This window comes from Clavelina lepadiformis, chromosome 3, assembly GCF_947623445.1.
Source record: "Clavelina lepadiformis chromosome 3, kaClaLepa1.1, whole genome shotgun sequence".
In the NCBI taxonomy this organism is placed as follows: domain Eukaryota; kingdom Metazoa; phylum Chordata; class Ascidiacea; order Aplousobranchia; family Clavelinidae; genus Clavelina; species Clavelina lepadiformis.
In genome coordinates this window covers 21,032,521-21,048,279 of record NC_135242.1, presented here as the reverse complement: position 1 = coordinate 21,048,279, position 15,759 = coordinate 21,032,521, and the positions used below count along the sequence as shown (strand labels likewise).

The 15,759-nt window shown below is 34.7% G+C and overlaps 1 protein-coding gene across 1 annotated transcript; it reads right to left on the bottom strand.

Annotated features, from left to right (window-relative positions):
* Positions 1–226: 226 nt before the first annotated feature.
* Positions 227–15,518, bottom strand: LOC143449369 (leucine-rich repeat serine/threonine-protein kinase 2-like). The gene is made up of 46 exons (XM_076949538.1): positions 15,276–15,518; positions 15,081–15,128; positions 14,746–14,894; positions 14,477–14,646; positions 14,267–14,342; positions 13,970–14,122; positions 13,726–13,858; positions 13,513–13,624; positions 13,108–13,313; positions 12,817–12,961; positions 12,281–12,414; positions 11,595–11,697; positions 11,249–11,354; positions 10,978–11,056; positions 10,778–10,867; positions 10,452–10,650; positions 10,182–10,328; positions 9,918–10,079; positions 9,568–9,751; positions 9,215–9,354; positions 9,004–9,132; positions 8,668–8,889; positions 8,421–8,541; positions 7,966–8,230; positions 7,569–7,790; positions 7,103–7,278; positions 6,791–6,905; positions 6,425–6,620; positions 6,165–6,269; positions 5,855–6,027; positions 5,314–5,695; positions 4,905–5,098; positions 4,643–4,788; positions 4,376–4,554; positions 4,056–4,264; positions 3,637–3,866; positions 3,254–3,435; positions 3,001–3,158; positions 2,841–2,908; positions 2,635–2,723; positions 2,249–2,500; positions 1,967–2,170; positions 1,616–1,769; positions 1,240–1,412; positions 950–1,130; positions 227–850 (listed from the first exon to the last, which is right to left on the bottom strand). The coding sequence occupies exons 1-46, from the start codon at positions 15,350–15,352 to the stop codon at positions 609–611; spliced, it is 7,380 nt and encodes a 2,459-aa protein (XP_076805653.1). The 5' UTR covers positions 15,353–15,518; the 3' UTR covers positions 227–608.
* Between the last annotated feature and the right edge of the window lie 241 nt (positions 15,519–15,759).

The window sequence follows — 15,759 nt, the reverse complement described above, 5'->3', positions numbered from 1 at the left end:
TCTATGGTTATCTTATTTGCTTAGCCTATAGTATATTTGGTATAGGCCCTACATACCATCTGCATATGCACCCTCACTGTATATGTTGAACTAACTTCGCATTTTAAGTAAGTTATATGAACAAACCTTTACACAATCTAATGGTTAGTTAGGACTAAGGCATGAAAGTCAGAATTGCTGAACAATTCCTAACGAACACTTAATTTCAGAGCAAAAAGGCGGGAAATGATAGAGTGATATCTTGTTCAAAGAAACCCAAAAAAGCACGCAATCTGAGCGCTAAATAATGGTATTTTATCAGTGCTGAATAAGTACTTTACCTAAGTAAATCAGCTCTGATATCCACGATTTTAAAATATATTTAAAAATTAAAATAAAGGGATTGATTCTAATCAAAACAATATAACATTGAATAATACATCAAGTTCTAAATAAATACTCACTAAGCGAACCACAGTGCAGTTCTAAAAACTGGAAAAAAATTATAATTTCGTACGAACACTGAATGTAGCAAGTAGCAGTACATACTGCTATATAGCAAATTTAAAATACAGTTAGAAAATAAGAGCTTGAAAAGTAATTACAACAACTTTTGACAAAAATGCAGTTTATGCAGAGTTAGAGTAAGCTCTCCGAGCTGCCAGAATGTCATAAAGATTTGAGGCTTTCGCAGGAAGATCAGCGTCCCAAATTGTTGCATACGAAGAGGTTAGCTTCCTAGGAGGAATTTTGTTCTTCCGAGTTTCTCCAAAACCGTCCACTTCGCTTGTTTCCTCAAGATCCCTTGAAAATGACCTCATTCCTTCACCAATGCACACCACGACGCCCTTCGACAAAGAAGACTCATCTTCTACAAGGGAAAGTGTGGTTTCAGTAATGCTGATATATCCTTATCTACTGTAAACCAATTACAAAATGATTTTGCAAACAACACCATTGCTTTGGTTACCTTCAAGGGCTAAAAGCTGTGTGATTGGCCCATAATGCCGCCGCACAATAGCCAATGGATTGTGATGAGGGTCAGAATAGACAATCATGTGACCACTACTGAGGCCAACCCAAAGCGAGGGATTGTGTTGGTGATAGGTGAGGCATGTAACCACGACATCAATCTCTTGTAGCTTTTCATTCTAATGCAAAATATTACCGAAAAGTTTAAACAACTATAAATGTGAAAAATATCAAACTAATACATCACAACTAGCTTGTAGTCTGAGGTGAGGTTTTGTTAATACTCACATCACTTAAAACAACTTGCTTGGTGTCAATAGAAGATTTCAAGCAGGCCGAACCGACGCGCCAGACCTCCACCAAAGAGCTTGCATGTGCATTGACATACATGTGATGAAGACCAACCACAAAGTTGTCGATATTGTCTTTTGCTTGGAATGAAGCCAAAATGGAAGGTTGTCCTTAGCAGAAAAAGCATCACATAAATGTATCGAATTGCCATTTGAACTCTCATGACAAGGTTGTCTTGCTTATCTGTTACTATACATAACACAGATAAGTAAGCAGTATTGCACACATTTTATAAAATAATAAAAATGGAAGACCTGGTAAGTACCATAAGTAACACCTTAACGACGATCAGAAAACATATAAACTTTCTAACCTGAACTGCTTACACGCAAGGACACAATATGCCTTCCACAGGTTGCATACATAGCGGCTCCATTAACAGCAGTTATAGCTGTGATTGGTGAATGAGAAGCAACATCACACAGAGACACTTCATGCAATGGATTAATGGTGTCTTGTGTTATTATCTAAAAACAACAATGAAAAACTACTGACAAAATATAAATGCATGGTATACATCATAAGCAAATACCGATTAACTCAACACAAGCAAAATGTTTTTTTAGGAAGTTTGACCAGTATGATATATCTTTGACAATGTTTATAATCAGATGATGGTATTAATACTGATAACTCTTATATAGCATCAGTTGGATAATAGGACCTTTTCCAAGGGAAAGATTGCCATGCAGGCATTCTCCAAGCCAATTACAACAAAGCATACAGATTGTACATGTGGTGAACTGGTAGAGAACGAATGACGTAAAGTTTTTGGTGAGTATGGTTGGTGCAGAAAAACACTCTCAACCTGGCAAGAAAATCTTGTTTTTACTGAAATTTCACTCTCAGATAGCAGCAATAGGCAACCCTGAAAAAAAAATAATACCCACAGTAAAAGAACCTGGAACCTTAAGAAACATGCCATGTGCTTTCAGTGCTTACATACCTGCTTAGTTCCAAATAAAAGCATGGAGTTAGTATACGAAGAAGGCTTTGTATTCTTAGTTTTTTCCATGTATTCAACGCTTTCTCCTGGTGATTTTGGCAGAGATAAAATGCAGGTTACGTCATGATGATCCTCAAGTTTAGTAAACACATTTTCCTGGACAATATGTCCTTTGCCTAAGTCCAAAATAGTTTGCATCACAAGTTTTTGACCAGGTTTTTCGTGAGATGGTTGAACTGGAGTGAAGCATAGCTATAAAAGAATATTAAGCATGAGTCGGATTGAACGGTGGGGTTCACATAATAAGAGTCTATAAAGCAAAAAAAGCTGAAATATACTGTACTTTATTAGCATGGTCACCACCGTCATAAACAATAAGCTATTACCGTGAGACGAGATACTGTTGCCGATTCGTGTGGACCTTTAGGCAATTTGTCATATGGAACACTAAAGCTTCTCTTCACTGGAGACTGAACTGTAACAGATAAGTTAAACATTGCTTAGAGTGTATTCATACTTCATACAAAATAGTCATCATCAACAGGATATAAATATAATCTAATAATATTATCAATAGGCCAATGCATCTCACTGTTTGCATGGGAAAATGGGTGCAAGGCAGTGCACATCACTTTAGATTGATGTAGAGGTGAAGACATCCTAAATATTTTGAAAAAAGCAATAACGTTCACTTGAAAGGCTTTTGTTTCAACTAAACTGGCACTGATTTTATAAAAATAAGTAGAAATTACCGGAGCCCCAGTGAATCTACTTTGGAAAGAATAGAGACTATTTGGTGAGACGTTGGCCTTTCATCCGGGTTGTGCAAAAGGCAATTCGTTATCAACTGCTCTGCACAAGGCCAGGATTCAGCTCCTTCATATGATGATATTGCTGATGGCAAAATGCCCTAAAACAGAAAAGCGAATCAAATGAAAAGCTTTGCTTTAGCCTGCAAGGACCAGACGAAAGCATGTATTGATTAAATGGGTATCAAACCTGTACCTTCATAATGATGTCATCAGGTTCAGATAAAGTTGAGGTGGTGAAACCTTGTGTGCTGCAAACTTGGTAGACATAATCGACCCAAGGCGACATGCCCACTGCTATCTCGTGAAATACCAGTCCAAAGGAGTAAATATCACATTTGCTTGAGTAGGGGAACAAGTCCGAAGGCTTGTCTTTACCTTTAAAAATTAACATTGAATCAATAATGGTTGATGTTACAATCATTACGTACATGTTGGAAGACTTTTCAGTTCAAGTTTAACGAAATGGGTAATAATAAAAAACGTGGGATTTAATCAATTTTAAGAATAAAAGCAACCCATAGCGTATGGGTATACTACTCAAACTTTCCTATTGTCAGTTTAGCTTCAAATACCCACCTCCGGTTTTTAAGGTCACCACCTCAGGCGCACTGTAGCCTGGGGTACCACTTGGTCCTGGTGTTCCAAAAGGTGACACAAGTGTTGCAATTCCATAATCAGTAATTTTTGCAGTCGCTGGTGACAAGGGATCGAGAGAAACCAGGAGTATATTGTCGGGTTTCATGTCACGGTATATAATGTTTCGAGAATGAAGAAAACAAAGACCATCTGTGATGTCATAAGCGACCCTAGTGAATACATCACAACATATTAGTGCACCCTCACAGAGTATGATAAATATGATTACAATACAGCACACACTACACAATTTATTTGACATGCAAATTAGTTAATAATATTAGCACTTTAATACCACAGAAACATGAATAGCTTACTAGTTTTAATGATCTGAAATAAATATTCTGCAAACAAGAAACCTGTGTTTTAGAGCAAGTGGCAGTGCAGACTTCCTGGCTTCAACAGGCAACTGAGCAGTGTCCTTTAGCAATTTTCCTAAAGATCCATATTTAGCATATTCAAGTGCCAGCAAGGGCAAGGGAAGGTTTGGGGTGGAATAAGCAGGTGGGATAAAACCCTTCAAAGCGACAACACTAGGGTGGTGATACTGCGCCAAAACGTGAAGTTCCTTTGCATAAATTTTAACAAATTTTAAGGTGAGAAAAATATTACATGCACATGGAAACACACAAAATCGCAAAAAATTAACAGGTTCAATCATAAATATTTAAAGGCTTACTGCTCTAAGCATTTTGTATGACATGTCTGCAGTCAAAATGTGAAATGTTTTAACAGCCACTTCTTCTCCATCGTATGTGGCTTGATACACAGAACCAAAGCCACCATCACCTAAAATGCGACTTGGAGTCTGCCTGAAATCCAGCATTTGAGGGTTAAGATGAAGAGTCTTGTCAAAATCTAAAAAGAGAAAAATAATCCGATAAGTTAACTTTTAAACATTACACAATTTTCCTCTAAAGTACAAATATTGAATGGTTGTACGAACCGTCCAAATTAATTTCTGGTGCAAAATCAGCAACACGGGCTGGTGTGTCCTGGTGGTTTAGACAAGTGAGGTAAATGCCATCACTTTTTCGAATCAGTGGCTTGTGATTGGATTGAGATGAAATTCCAGCCATAGATTTGTTGCAACTGGGAAAATAATCAAAGAAGCTATCTTATGTCCTATGTGTAAAACTATGAGTTCGGTTGATAGTGCTATATGTTTCTGCACTACCCTTGTTTGGTACCTTTTACATCTAACTTACAGTATACTTTCGGCAATGTCTCCAATACAATAGATCTTTACTTTGGTGGGGGTAAAAGCATTCAAATCGACACAGCCCAGACAAGGACAAAACTGCTGAAACAGACACTGACCACGCATGTCTGTCTTTAGCAATCCTGGATACCATTCCTCAATCAAGCCATTGATGTGATCAACCAGCTGGCCTAGCAGAATCTATAGACAACATTTTAATCTAATACAAAATACGGGGTCACATTTGCTTTGATATAATAATTTCCCAGCTATGTGCGCACAACAATAAATTTATAAGCTGTAATTATTTGAAAGTGTTGATAGTGTTCAACTAATTTAGTGAAAGTGTTTAAAGAGGAGCTAAAAAGTTGGTTTCAATAATTTAAGATGACAATCTTGACAGCCACGTGAACTACCTTTCCAGCACTGTCCCTTGAAACGACAACTTCTAGACCTTCTTGCTTGGAAATATTTCCACCAAAATTCACCATTTCAAAGCCTTCAGCCTGCGTTTGTGAGCTTTGTGCAAGGTGTTTAAGCGGTTCGTCATGATAACTTGTCTGGGCTTCAAACTCTTGGCAACCAGCTTGTACCAGGACAAAAGGTTTTTGCTTACTGTTGTGCGCTTCCCATTCCAGATATAATCCTTCTTTCCAGATTTTTCTAACTGACGGTGTAAGGTTGGGCGCAGTGATGAAGGATGAGTTGTAACCGAGCAATAATTTCTCTTCAAATGCTAATAAACGAGCAATCAGTCGAGGCCAGAAACCCATCGGTATGTAAATCATTGAAAAGAACCTGAAAAAGCATCCAAAATAAGAATGGAGAGACACAAAGGTTACGTTGCTTTCTGACCTGAAAACTATCTGATTTTTTGCAATTTAGAACTTTAAAATAGAGTCAAGGTAAAGGATTAAGTACAGAAAGTAACTTTGAATATCATTATCTTGAACTCACCTGATTAATTTCTTACAAACTTGACAAACAGGCAATGTAAATTCTGGCTTCTTGTTTGGAAGTTTTGAAGGCACGAGATAATGATCTCCACCTTGCCATAAGATCACCTCAAAATTTTCCAGCAAACGAAACAAACGAGGTAGAAATTGACTTGCTATCCTGCTGTCGATTGTCTAAAAAAAATCCAGTTTTTAAAATTAACTTCATGCAAAGTGTGAAAAGGTACAAATGCTTTCAATTCGTCTAAAACAAAATCTAGCTTTTAATATCATTTCACTGTGAAGTCTTTCAGGGTGTAAATGCCACATACCCTTTCGTTAATGAAGTTTCGCTGGAACTGGGTCTTACTTAGGATTCCTTCTTGATTTATGTATGGATTTATCTTGAATGACTTGTCTTCTTTCATTGTTGTAACCTAAATGGCGCATACTTTGAGAAGGTGGTGTTAATCAATCTTGAAAATTAATTATCCCAATTTGATTAATACTTTTCTTTCCTATGTTCATTTGACAACAAATTTTTAACGATTTATCATTTTTTGTAATTTTCCGGCTTCATTAAAATACTTACCCTGGCAAGTAACTGACAGAGCCAAACTGGTTTGATGAAAAAGCAATCTCGTAGCCGGGAACGGGGGTCATCGAAGTGCAACAGCACTCCGGTCTGATGCAAGTATCTTACAGCCAACATCAGCTCTGACCCACTCTCAAACTGTGGATTTTGTTCGTTACTTTTCTTGTGAATTAGATTTGCCAGCTCATTGTAACTAGAAATTTAATTTGTTTAATTTAACTTGTATTTATTCAACGATTTCAGGTAAAAAATTTTACAACGTCATTATTCATTATTTTTCACTTGACTACAAACTGTAAATCACAAAATAACTGTCTTTTTAATTCACCATTTTACTTTATGCATTTTCACTAAATTACAAACCTTATGACTGGAAAGGTTTCCCTTTTTGCAGCCTCTTCCATTAAAATTTCACTCAACTGAACATAGCTGTGCGGTATCATACTGCCAACCAAAGGATGGCCGTTAACCACTGAATCTATATTTTCATGTAAGAGATACACATGGTCATGTAAATAGCAAAACAATGTAGAAAGATTCAGCAAAACACAGGGTTCAACATTATAACAATACTAAACAGTCCCACACAAAAACACTATTAATGACAATACAAGGATATAAAAAAGTAAAAGTTAATGCTGCCACTAAAATTTAATAAAAATTCTAACAACATACTAGCAACAATGTCAGCAATCACAGCCTTGAGCCTATAGATGCCTGATGATCCTTCCCTTACATCGACAAGCTCGTGCTGGAGCAAATCATATTTGTACGCTCCTTGAGGAAACCATTCTTGATGAGATAAAGTCTCCAGTTCTTGATTAAGCAAACTGATAGTTTCTTGCTTTGTTCTAAGCAGCCAAGTTTGGGTCAAGGTTAGTTTTTTAAGTTTCTCATACTGTTCTGCATCTACGTCTATGTTTTTCTGTATGTTTTGTTTTATTTCTTATGCTATGTTTTCATCTACGATCTACATTCAATGAAAAGTATACGAAGAAAACCTACATTTAAAGAATCAGAAAAGCAAGCTTTATTTGTAACTTATGTCTCTCTAACTTCATCACTACTTCCCATTAACACATCAATTTACAGTTTTAAAGTAAATCAACCAATTACTGGTAAACATAAAACACAAACCAACTTAAAGGGCAACATGTCTGAATGAGTTCCAACCACCAAAACAGGACAGAAAGTAGCCCGGGCATGAATGGCTGTAAGCCAGGGTTTTAGAGTGTGTAGTTGCTCTGGTCCCTTTGATGCATCATAAACAGCCACATACATTGCACGCTCTGAAAGAAAGCAGGGATGGGTGGCAAAGAAATCTTCTTGCCCCGCAAAATCCCATGCGCTAAGTTGAAATACCCTGTAAACCAAATATTGCCAACAATTTAGCTATTGTTGTTTTTCTTCCAATGTTATATAAACATTACATTCAAAGATGCGTCAAATTCCTTATTAAATCATTATCCATTACATAAATGCAGAGTCCCTCCAAACCAACTCAAACTTATAGCAATGTAACACTTAGTTCAGTGTACCCATTAGAATGCTTCAGGGGCAGGTCAACCACATCAACTCCCACTGTTGCTAGTACAGTTTGCTGTCTTGTATCTAACACTCCGGAAACACTAACCGCGAGTGACTCTGACAGCCTTCTTGTCTTCGTTTTTGCTTTTATCAAAGACTGCAGCAATGTTGTTTTTCCTGCGCCTGCATCTCCCACCAGCATTAACTTCAACGAGTTTTGGGGAACTGATTTTTTCAGCCTGGCATAGAGAAATTTGCAAATGTCTTGCGCCCTTCCTAAAATCCATACATATTATTTTTAAAGCGTTGAAAAAAACATTTCTGCTAAAGTACAAAAATTCTTTTACGTTTTGCTAATAAAACAACTTGCTATGAATAATACTGCATTAAAATGGTACCTAAAAATGTTTGGTTCGCATAGTATATGAGTTGGAGTTAAAATAAAAAATCACATTCTATTCGATACCATTAATAATGGAGTTGTCTAAGTTCAGATTATTTTCTTTTATTCCCAACTTCATAAGTCTATTGAGATGTCCAATCTCATCCGGTAATGTCTTCAGCTGGTTATGACTGATGTCTAAAATCTGTTTTCCAACATTAAGTAAATCATTGTGCTTTCATTGCTTCAGCATTATTTTATACCATTATAAAATGTCATACTACTCATACAACAAAATCATAACAGTTAATATAACATAACAGAAAAGCACCTCAAGATTTTTCAAATCACCAATAGATGGAGATAAAAGATTTATCTGGTTGTTAGCCAGGTTTAGGCTGCGCAGCGATGACCAGTAAGAAGGAAGCATATTTGCCAAGTCAGATATATCACTTATTGCGTTGTGAGAAAGATCTAATTCCTTCAGTTGCTTTGTTTTCCATAATTTTGGGACTGGCACATGTTTTATTATGTTATTTGAAAGGCTCAGACACTGCAAAATGCATTTATGACTTGCAACTATTCAAATATAGCTTGCTTGTAAAAATACTTTAAAATATAATTAGCATATCAAAGCCACTACTTATACCAACAAATTTATAAATACTTGAAGATTGGGGAGGAATGGAACAATTTGAGGAATCTCTGCAAGAATGTTACTACTCAAATTTAAGTTTTCAAGCTTAACTAAAAGCCGGTCGTCTTGGCTGGAGTTATCCACCTTTTCTATCCGATTCTGTTCACAAATATAGATCAGGTCATGTGATTATTCTTCGAAAACGATACATACTTCAATTTACATAAATTACAAAAACTACCTCTGAAACGTCCAAATGTGCCAAGCTGGGCATACAAACAAAAGAAGAGGGAAAAATAGTAGAGATTTTATTCCGGCTCAAATTCAAACTTTTCAGATGAAGCATTGCTGATGAACCAAGTTCCTCGTCACAACAATTCTCTGGATAAGTGAAGAAGAGTTAGATATCAGATGGTGCCCAGGTTACATCATATGATGGTAATGATTAGATCAATATGATAACTATTTCGGTTAAATACTGAACTAGTTGAGATTGTCAAGAAAGTTATTTACGGACAGACGTTACGTTAAGTTTTGCTGGAAGTTAAAACAATAACATTTATATAGCGCCCTATTCCAACAGGAAAAACCTACCAGGAGATATGAAAGATGCAATCTCATTTTGTTTCAAGTCTAAATGAATAAGTTTTGAAAGTATGGGGGGAACCCACAATGGAAATAGTACAAGACAATTACATCCAAGTTTCAGAGTCTTTAATGGATGAGTAACTTTGGAAGATTTTCTTTGATTTTCTCCTGTCCCTTTCTCTGTTATTTCCTGCAGAATGAAGTTCAGCATTAACACCAAGCTGGCCAGCTTTAAAAGCAACAATAAAGATGATTTATTAATTCAGTGATGGACATATACTGTAGGTAAAAGTGAGACAATGCTTGGTTCGGTTGGTAATGCTTTATTCTATTCGTTTTCAGTAGACTTACGATACCTTAAAACTCACTGGATTCAGCAAAAACATTGGGAAAGAATCTTTAATTTGGTTTTCTGACACATCCAAAGTTTCTAAATGAGTGCAGTGTTTCAAAACTTCAAATGGAAATGTTGTCAGTTTGTTATTGGAAAGACTCAATTCAACAAGATGTTTGAATATCTGTAAAATTGATAATACCACAAAAGAAATTATGGAAATGGCTAACAAGAACAAGAACAGAAACATAACAAAAAATGACAAGAAAAGAAACAGCATACTAACCAGTGCTACTTTTCTTGGAAAAGAAGAAATCTGGTTGTTTTGCAAAAACAAATGAGTTGTTGAGTGGAACAAGCGATTCTTAGTAGATTGAGTAAGTTCAGAAAATGGCTCCACAGTGGAAAGTTTATTATGTGCTAAGTGTATTTCCTGATTTAAAGAAATAACAAAACTACAAACAATTAACAAAATTCTTTCTTTCTTGTCTTTCCTGATGTACAACATTAATTGGTTTGAAGAACCACGATTGTTGTCCAAATTACTGAAGATTACCTTTAATGTCGTATTTTCTAGGTTAGGTGGGGGAAAAGTGACATGGCAAGTGCACATTTCCACTGGTGCTTTGTGTAACCTTTCTTCTAACAAAGTTTCTTCATCAAAAGACAATTTCAAAACATCACGAAATGGTGTCAGTTTTGAACAACGAGAGCATAAAAGTTCAACTGACAGATCCTTCAACTCAGAATGATCCCTGAAATGAAATTACTTTATATATGTTGTGATATTGTATTCCATAAATTAAATTATTTGGTGACCCATTCAACTGGTGTGAAAAATTAATGAGTTATGATTTATAAAAGTGATTTAAATTGTTATACCGATGATGATTGTTTGAATTAAATTTTTCTTCTACTTTCGAAGTAGGAAGTAATTTTTTTGCAAGAGTTTGAAACCTTTTCAAGGGACATCTGCAAGTTTAGATGAAAATGATTGATTAAATGATGAATTTTATGATAAAATATATAAATAAAAGCAAATTTTCAAATTAATTGGCAAGAGTCGATTTCATCGGTCATACATTTGTAAAGCAAAGTCACTCAAGTTGGAGAATCTTTCATTCAGCAAGTCGGTCATGGTGAGGCGTCCATATTTTTCACCTTGAAATCAGTTTATAATGATTATTTAATACCTGATCTGACTAGACCTTCAGCAAAGTTATGGTTACTAGGTCTGAAAAGATATATTCATACTCGTGTGTTCTAGCTACAAAATCTTAAAGTCATAGCAATTATCTACATTGCAACATTATGATGATCTATAACACATACAACGAGTACATTAGGTCTTACTTGTGGGTTTATCTTTACCAGCCATCAATATTTTATTTGCCAAAAGAAAGCTTTTGTTTGATGAAATGGTAATGATTGTTTTAATCATTGGTTGCTGGTTGCTGATCTGTCATAAACAGATGGTAGATAAACATAAACATATGCATATTTTACCTAAACATTTAAACATATTTTCATAAACAGATGCAAATGTAGACAGACTTAGCTAGAACAAATTTTATACAAAAGGGGCCAGAAGTTTGCAGTTAAATTGTTGTGAGATACAAAAACGTTTGCAAAGATATGTTGAAATATACTCCATTTAAAGTTGTAATAATGATTAGGAATGTCTACAAATGTGACAAACTTTTCTGCCAGAAAGAGACATTTCAAGCCATTCCACTTTTAAGGTTCCCAAGCCAAGTCTGCTCCATTCAGCAACTCCGTTATTATCACGATGATGAAGATACCTATGACAAAAAACATTACTTTAAGCCAAGAGTGCCTGATACAAAGCAAAGCCACTTCAGGTCAATTGCAGATGGTCAAAAATTTATTTAGAAATTTACATATAACTAGAATTTTTATTTATTTTTCAAACAGGTAAGTCGTTCTATTGTTTCTTTTAACTTAGTTCTTTTAAATCAGGAACATTGAATGTTTTTTATGCAAAACAAAGTAAGTATGTTAAAATGTACCGGTAGATATAATTTGCATTTGGTATAAGATATTTTTTACTAGTCGTCAATTTTGACTTTGTGTTTACAAAAGCAGCTCGCCAGCTCACAAAGTTTGGGCGCCTCTGCTTAAGGCAATAAAATAATGATAATGAAAAAAGTTTGAATGATAAATGTTGTGGTGAAATGCTAAATGCGCCAGTGAAACTGAAATACCTTAAACACAGATTTTCAAAAATATGCCTATTCTAGATTAACATTTAACATTTTCATTTTTACTCTGGTATCATACATTGTTTAACATAAATAAATTTTTGTAAACATTAACAAGTTATCTTAGACTTTATTTATTTATTTATTTATAGTTGCTTCTTACCACAGAAGTGCATATGCTATATTATAGTTTCCATTTTCCATGCAAATTTCTATGGGTGATGACAAGTTTTCTAGCCTGCTCTTCCACAAGCCAACTTGTTGCAAAGAAGCAACGAACCAAATTATTCGCTTAACCTAAAGCATAATAATATTAAAGTGGCATGAAATTGAAATGTGTTTTATAGATGTAATTTTTCCCACCAAGCAGTCAGAATGTCAACTTGAAACTAATAAAATGTTACTAATGTTGACATAAGGATGTTTCATGTCTGCTAAAGCTTGCCTTAGAGTTGTATTATTACATTACAGTTATTTTTCACAGTAAAACTAAATACCAAAGCCAAAACGACAAAACGGATTGCACCAGTATTATAATGTTTTAACCACCTGGGGCTTTGATCATAAAGATTTATAAGTGACCACCTGATCTAATAGTCCTATAGAATATTCAATTAATGAACTGTGATAACTATCAAATATTTCAGCCTTTTGTAAACTTATCTCTATTCATTGGTATGGTTTAGCATATTAAATTACCATTGTTTCGTCTTGCTGCTGGCAGGCTATTTTCAAAGGTGTCAATCCATTTTTAGATTTATAATTGATATTTGCGCCAAGAAATAACACAGACAAGGCCAGATCAATGTCACCATTACGAAGAGCACTCATTAAGACTTCATTTCTACAAGAGAAAGTTCAGTTTAAATAAAGTTTTTGCAAATGTATGCCATAGGGTTGAATTGGAAATACACTGGAGCACTTTTAATGGTGTGATTGTTAATGAAACTTTACATAACAAAGATAACATGTTTAAATTTAATAGTGAACCTTAAATCATTCCGATTGTCAGCGACCATGAGATAAATGCAATCATATAGAAAGCAAATTTCATTAGAGCTTTGTGTGTCTAGTTGCTGGTACTTGTCATAATGAGTCATCTTGTCATAATGATAAACCAACACTTGAAACACTACACTGACAAGATTGAATTGCATGAGAGGAGCCTTTGTATCGCCATCAAGCAAAATAATGTGCTAAAAAATATGCTGCTATATAAACTACTAAAATAAACTTGTACGAAATTATATTTAACAAACGCCAAATACTAGATATGTCATTAATACAAGACAAATTTATGCTAAACAAAAAGCATCATGGCATTTATTTATAATGTCATGCAAACAGAACCAAAACATTAACAGTTATTTTACAAACATGGATATGCTTGAATACCTTCAACACATTGCATGCCACACCCAACATCTTTATGTCTTTGCAATATTTAAGAAGAGTAACTGAAGTAACTCGACACAAGCTGCTCACATGCGACTCAACTTCTTCATAACTTAGTAAAAAATCATGCCTTGTTAAAAAGAGGACTGACAATAAACGACGAAATTGTTAGCAACATGCAACTGCCCACTAAAACATGCATAAAATGTTCACCTAGCTTTTTCCATAATGATTTCAAGCAACTGAAATGCTTCCAACTCAACTGCAGAGTCGCCATCATGACGGTCACAAGTGTGTAAAATGGTATCAATGACACCATGTTCTTGCATTTGTTTTATAGCTCCACCTGTTAAATTAATGTTGATCAAATAACTACAAGCTAGGAAACTATAAGGGTACAATGATCCAATACTAATATGTCAGTAACGATTCAAAAGATGTGTAAAAAAATAATAACCTGTGAAAGCTTTTAAACACTTTAAACTGAATAGTTGCAGCATCGGTGTATCAGCAACATACTTATTCATGATATCAAGTACGCAAATATAAACACTGTTAAGAAAACAAAGTTTTTTCCACGAGTTTCTCCATTCTTTTATTTCAAAGTTGTCTGAAACAAAACATGGTGGTTACTGGTAATATAATTTCACTTTAGAGTTCACCCAGACAGAAATAACAAAAAATGACAAATGCTATCATATTTTCTGTACTTTGTTTTTGTATATTTAATATACATCATATAATGCCAGTGTACCATTTTCAGTCTCGCACAACAGAATGCTGAGCAACTGTAGACAATTCACCAGAATATATTTGTCATCTTCATACAACTAAAAAATAATAGATATAATTAAAACAACAAGAGAAATGAGATTCTTCATTTGAACTTATTTGCATTTTATGTACCAAACACCAATGCCACAGAAAGTTCCTGATTCAATTTTATACACATGTTTTGACTCACAGTCAAAGCATCAGGAACTAAAGAAATCAAATCTGCATCTTTGCAAGAAAGAAGATTGTGATGGCAATCGTCGACTAAAGCCACTGAAAGACGCAATGAAGACAAAGCACACACTTCTCTGCTGGAAGTGTTTTGAAACCAAAACAGCTTCACTATGTTGAAAAATATACCTAAGCAAGTTTAGCAAAAATGTTAATATATTTCAGTTCTTGACAATTGTTATGCAGGATGTGGTCAACAACTGAATGTTTACTTTACACATGTAACACCTTTTCTAGCCAAATCTATTTTTGATTTTGGGTTAAGCTGAATAAGATGGATTAGTGCATCAGTGGCTGATGTGAGTACATGGCAAGGATTTTCAAAATTGGAAAGAAACACAGTCATTAGGCAACTGGTCACTTGATCGATGTTAAACCTGAAACCAACAATTTCTGAAAAATCAATTGTGGCATTTTAAAAGCATTCATTTAGGTCTAATTACAAGTTCCTTAAATGTAAAAATGATTTAAAAATTGGATGGTTACACAACAATTGTAAATATTGAAACCAAATAACATTTGTATAAGTTGTAGATGTTTTTACTTATTTTAATAATTCTTACTTTTCAGGCCATTGATCATATTTAGTTTGTTTGCACTTTTTCATAACACTGTAAAAATGCAGAAGGGTTTAACTTTAATCAGTTCCTAAAACAGATTTTTTATAATAGAAAAGCGAAAAAAACTAAACACTTAAATGTTCTAACTTGAGCTTGATATAAGCAAATTTTTATTGTTTTGTATGGTACCGTACTCACTCCACAGCTATCTGACAAGCCCTTGATATTTCATCTGGATCCTGTTCACTGTTAAGTATTTTCAATGCTTTCTCCATTGCGAATTCATACAAAAAAATCCTTCAACACAAATTCATTCATCACGTTTGAACTTATTAATATGGTAGATGGTTTATCTAACCTATACCAGCTGAATGGGATTGGCAGACTTAGATAGAACTGATAGATGGTAGCCAAATAAATGCATCTGCAAATAAATTCATGTAGATAGTTACTTCAACCAATAAACCAGTGGAATAAACACACAAATATTGCATCACACAAACGCAAGGCGAGGTAACGCATCCCGAAAAGTATACACAAACACCTAACGACTAACGTTGAGGAAAATTGCATTCCCAGTGTCAATGTAAACAATAAACATACAGTAATTCCAAAGTTTTTTTATTGGGTATTGTTTGGGGGATCTCCCATATCGTATTTGACATAGAACAGCTGTCACAGA

Coding starts and splice junctions, on each gene's coding strand:
- LOC143449369 (XM_076949538.1), bottom strand. CDS start 15,352: ATGGAGAAAGCATTGAAAATACTTAACAGTGAACAGGATCCAGATGAA. Junction 6,621..6,790: donor GAAACCTTTCCAGTCATAAG/GTTTGTAATTTA, acceptor TTAAATTTCTAG/TTACAATGAGCTGGCAAATC. Junction 5,099..5,313: donor CAAGGGACAGTGCTGGAAAG/GTAGTTCACGTG, acceptor TGTTGTCTATAG/ATTCTGCTAGGCCAGCTGGT.